Source organism: Tetrahymena thermophila (genome assembly GCF_000189635.1).
Source record: "Tetrahymena thermophila SB210 genomic scaffold scf_8253902, whole genome shotgun sequence".
NCBI classification, from domain to species: domain Eukaryota; phylum Ciliophora; class Oligohymenophorea; order Hymenostomatida; family Tetrahymenidae; genus Tetrahymena; species Tetrahymena thermophila.
In genome coordinates, this window is record NW_002475969.1 from 1 (window position 1) to 3472 (window position 3472).

Genomic DNA, 3472 nt, shown 5'->3' on the forward strand with positions numbered 1-3472 from the left:
ATGTTAGGTTTAGGTTCAGCTTTAGTCAACTGTAATAATTTATCAAATTTTGGGTCTCAATCTCTTGTAATGCCAATTTATTTATAATATTGTTTAGATATTCAATAAATATTTGTTTAAAAATCATATTTTTTCTTAATTCTTAATGTAAATAATAATTTTTTTTTAAAAAAGTGAACTTAAAATTGGTTCAAAAGGTTTTTCAGACTTAATCTCATCTTTAGCAAACTGTTCGAATCTCTCGAATTTGAGTCTCGAAATAGGGTAAAAAAATTGAGGTTGTTTTAATTTAGTGAACATTTAAATAAAAATTAATTAAAAATAACAAAAATCTTTGTAAGAGATTTCTATTTGATTTAAATATTATGAATTTATAATAAAAAAATCTAATTTTTTATATTTTTTCTGAGCTTCTTCGTTTTAATAATAATTTTTTGTTCAATTTTTGAATAGAAATTGTTAAATTGGTAATGGAGGTTTTCTAAATTCAGCTTCTGCTATTGCTGGATTTGCTAATCTCACTAATTTGTTTCTTGAAATAAGGTAAAAATAATTTATGATGATCAATCCTATTTTCAAATATTTATTTCTTTTCTAATAATATTTAAGTATTTATTTTTACTTATAAAGGGTTAGAGAATACAAATAAATTTTAAAAATCCTGCCATAAATGGATAGAAATAAAATTCTAAGATTTTTGATTCTCCCCAACACACATATTACTCCCTCCTCTCTCTTAACTTATTTTTTAATTTAAAAATTTTACTTTACTTTTTGATTATTTATTTATATCTTATTTTTTTAGTTATAAATATTCATTTCCTAAATTAATTATTTAAAAAGCAACAATTAAATTAATGCCCAAGGTGCATTAAGCTTAGGCACTGCTTTATCAAACTGCATCAATCTCTAAATCTTGAAAATTAATCTATAGTAAAAACATAATTTAATACAATATTCTTTATCTATTTAAAAGAAAATCAAAATAAAAATTATAAATACTAAATTACTTTATTTGGATTTTAATTTTTTAATGTTTGCTACTTTATTCTAAAATTTTTTTTTTTTAATATTTGTTTTAAAATTCTATTTTTGAAATTTAAAAAGTGAAAATTAAGTTGGTGCATAAGGTGCTTTAGATTTATGCTCTGCTTTAGCAAAATGCACTAATCTCTCAAATTTGGATATTTCTTTCTAGTAAAATTAATTATTTTTTCTATTTTAATATTTCTTGAACTAAAAAATTAATTATTATTTTCGAATATTAATCTCTTATTTACAATATTTTTCTTAATTATTTACTGAAAACTAACTAACAATAATTTATCAAAAGAAAGAATGGGATAGGTGCAGAAAGTGCATCAAGATTAGGTTCTGCTTTAGCAAATTGCTTAAATCTCTAAAATTTGGAACTTTACTTAGAGTAAAAATAGTTTTTTACATTTTACAATTACAATATTTGTTAAATTATTTGAAAATTGGAAAAAATTATTTTTAATATTTTTTTGAAAAATTTCATTTCATACTGTTGCTAAGTTCATTCATGATTTTTACAATTTCTTAAACTGAGAATATGCTATTAAATTATGCATTTCTAATACTTTAAATTTATTTTTTTAATTTGGCTATTAATATTTTTGTATACTTAAAAAGTGACAATATTGGTCCATAAGGGGCTTAAGGTTTAGGTCAAAGTTTGGCAAGCTGCGCTAATCTCTCAAATTTGACTATTTTTATTGAGTACAAAATTTTATTTGCTTTAACTGAGATATTTCTTTATTTAAAAATTATTTAAAATAATATAAATAAATATCTTTTTTACTTCCTATCTTTTAATTTTTTTCTTTATTTAATCCTTAAAAAATCTAGATTATTTTTTTAATAAATAAGTAAGGGCAATTAGATTGGCGCATAAGGTGTATCAGGTTTATTTTATGGTTTAGCAAATTGCATTAATCTCTCAAAGTTATCACTCTTTCTAAGGTAAAAAATATTTGTATTGCATTAAATATAATATATTGTTTTTTATAAATTAATTTGATAAAATTATCAAACATAACAAACATATCTTTGAAGAAAATTTATATTTTATTTATTTCTAGCTTAATTGAGTAATTTAGCAAGTTTTGTATATAATTTTAAATTTTAAATTCTTAATTTTATTTATTTCTTTATTTTTTTTACATCAAACTTATTAATAACATAATATTTTATACTGAAAGAGTATCTCATTAATAATATAATATTTTATACTAAAAAAGTGGAAATCAAATAAGTTCATAAGACAACTCTGATTTATTTTCTGCTTTAGGAAAAATTGCTAATCTCTCATATATGAATTTTAGAGTTTGGTAAAAAGAGTTAATTTTCTTTAAAATTAAACCATTTTTATAAATTTTATTGCTTTAATTTTTTTGACTCATTTTCACTTTGTTTCAAAATTAAAATGATGTTATTATTTTAAATTTTAAATATATTCCTCATTTTTATTGATAATTAATAATATTTTGTTTAAAAATGAAAAAGTAAGAATTCTATTGGAGATAAAGGTGTTTCAGATTTGGGTTCAGCTTTAGCGAATTGCACTCATCTCTCAAAATTAATTCTTGATCTCAGGTAAAAACAGTTTATTTTTTCATTCAAAATGGTTAATAATTTAATAAAAATAATTTATTTTCATTAAAATACCATAATACCTCATAATGAGTTTACTAAAAAAAAATCAGTGAGGTTTTTTTTGCATATTTTAATATAATTTAGTTTATTTTTTATTTTGAAAATTTTGCTTTCTATTTTTTTATCTTGCCTGTTGATTAATAAACTTTTTTGTATAATTTAAAAAGTGAAAACTAAATTGGTCCATATGGTGTATGCGATTTAGGTTCAGGATTAGCAAACTGCACTAATCTCTCAAACTTAAAGCTCTACCTTTCGTAAAAACATTTTAACTTTCAATTTATTTATTTATTTGTCTATTTGAATTATTTGGATTGATTTACTTTATTTTACAATTTAAGACATATTTAAATTAAAATATTTTTTTTTATTGATTTCTTATTTTTTTGCATTATTTTTCTTAATTTTTTAATTTCAACTTATAATTTCTTGTTAAATAACAATTAAGTAACAATTAAATTGGTAAAGAAGGTATACTAGGTTTAGGTTTTTCTTTATAAAAGCATGCTAATATCAAAAGCTTAGAACTGATTCTCATGTAAAAAAGTTCATTTTGACTGTGATATTTCTTATTATAAAAACTAATTTAACTAGTTGAATTCTCCATATCAAATTTTTATTTGATTTTTAAAATTTTATATTGCTATTCAGTTACGTTTTTGATTCTTTTCAAATTGACTGATAATGTTTTATCATATTTAAAAAGGAATATTCAAATTAATGATGAAGGGGCATTATCACTCGTTTCTCTATTATCTAATTTCCCTTTCCTCCTTATTTTATATATCAATCTCTA

The 3472-nt window shown here is 20.4% G+C and overlaps 1 protein-coding gene across 1 annotated transcript in view; it reads left to right on the plus strand. All coding sequences in view use genetic code 6, as the record gives it.

Moving 5' to 3' along the window:
- The window catches only part of TTHERM_01324740 (cyclic nucleotide-binding domain protein), a gene marked incomplete at both ends in the record, with an annotated part of 3596 nt that continues 124 nt past the window's right edge, over positions 1-3472 (plus strand). Inside the window, 13 exons of the mRNA XM_001027172.3 lie at positions 1-53; positions 175-264; positions 454-543; positions 844-933; positions 1108-1197; positions 1334-1423; positions 1654-1740; positions 1891-1983; positions 2262-2351; positions 2527-2616; positions 2844-2933; positions 3125-3214; positions 3383-3472. The exon at positions 3383-3472 is cut by the window's right edge and continues 124 nt beyond it. Of these exons, the coding sequence (XP_001027172.3) occupies positions 1-53; positions 175-264; positions 454-543; positions 844-933; positions 1108-1197; positions 1334-1423; positions 1654-1740; positions 1891-1983; positions 2262-2351; positions 2527-2616; positions 2844-2933; positions 3125-3214; positions 3383-3472 (1133 nt within the window). The remainder of the gene's footprint in view (positions 54-174; positions 265-453; positions 544-843; positions 934-1107; positions 1198-1333; positions 1424-1653; positions 1741-1890; positions 1984-2261; positions 2352-2526; positions 2617-2843; positions 2934-3124; positions 3215-3382) is intronic.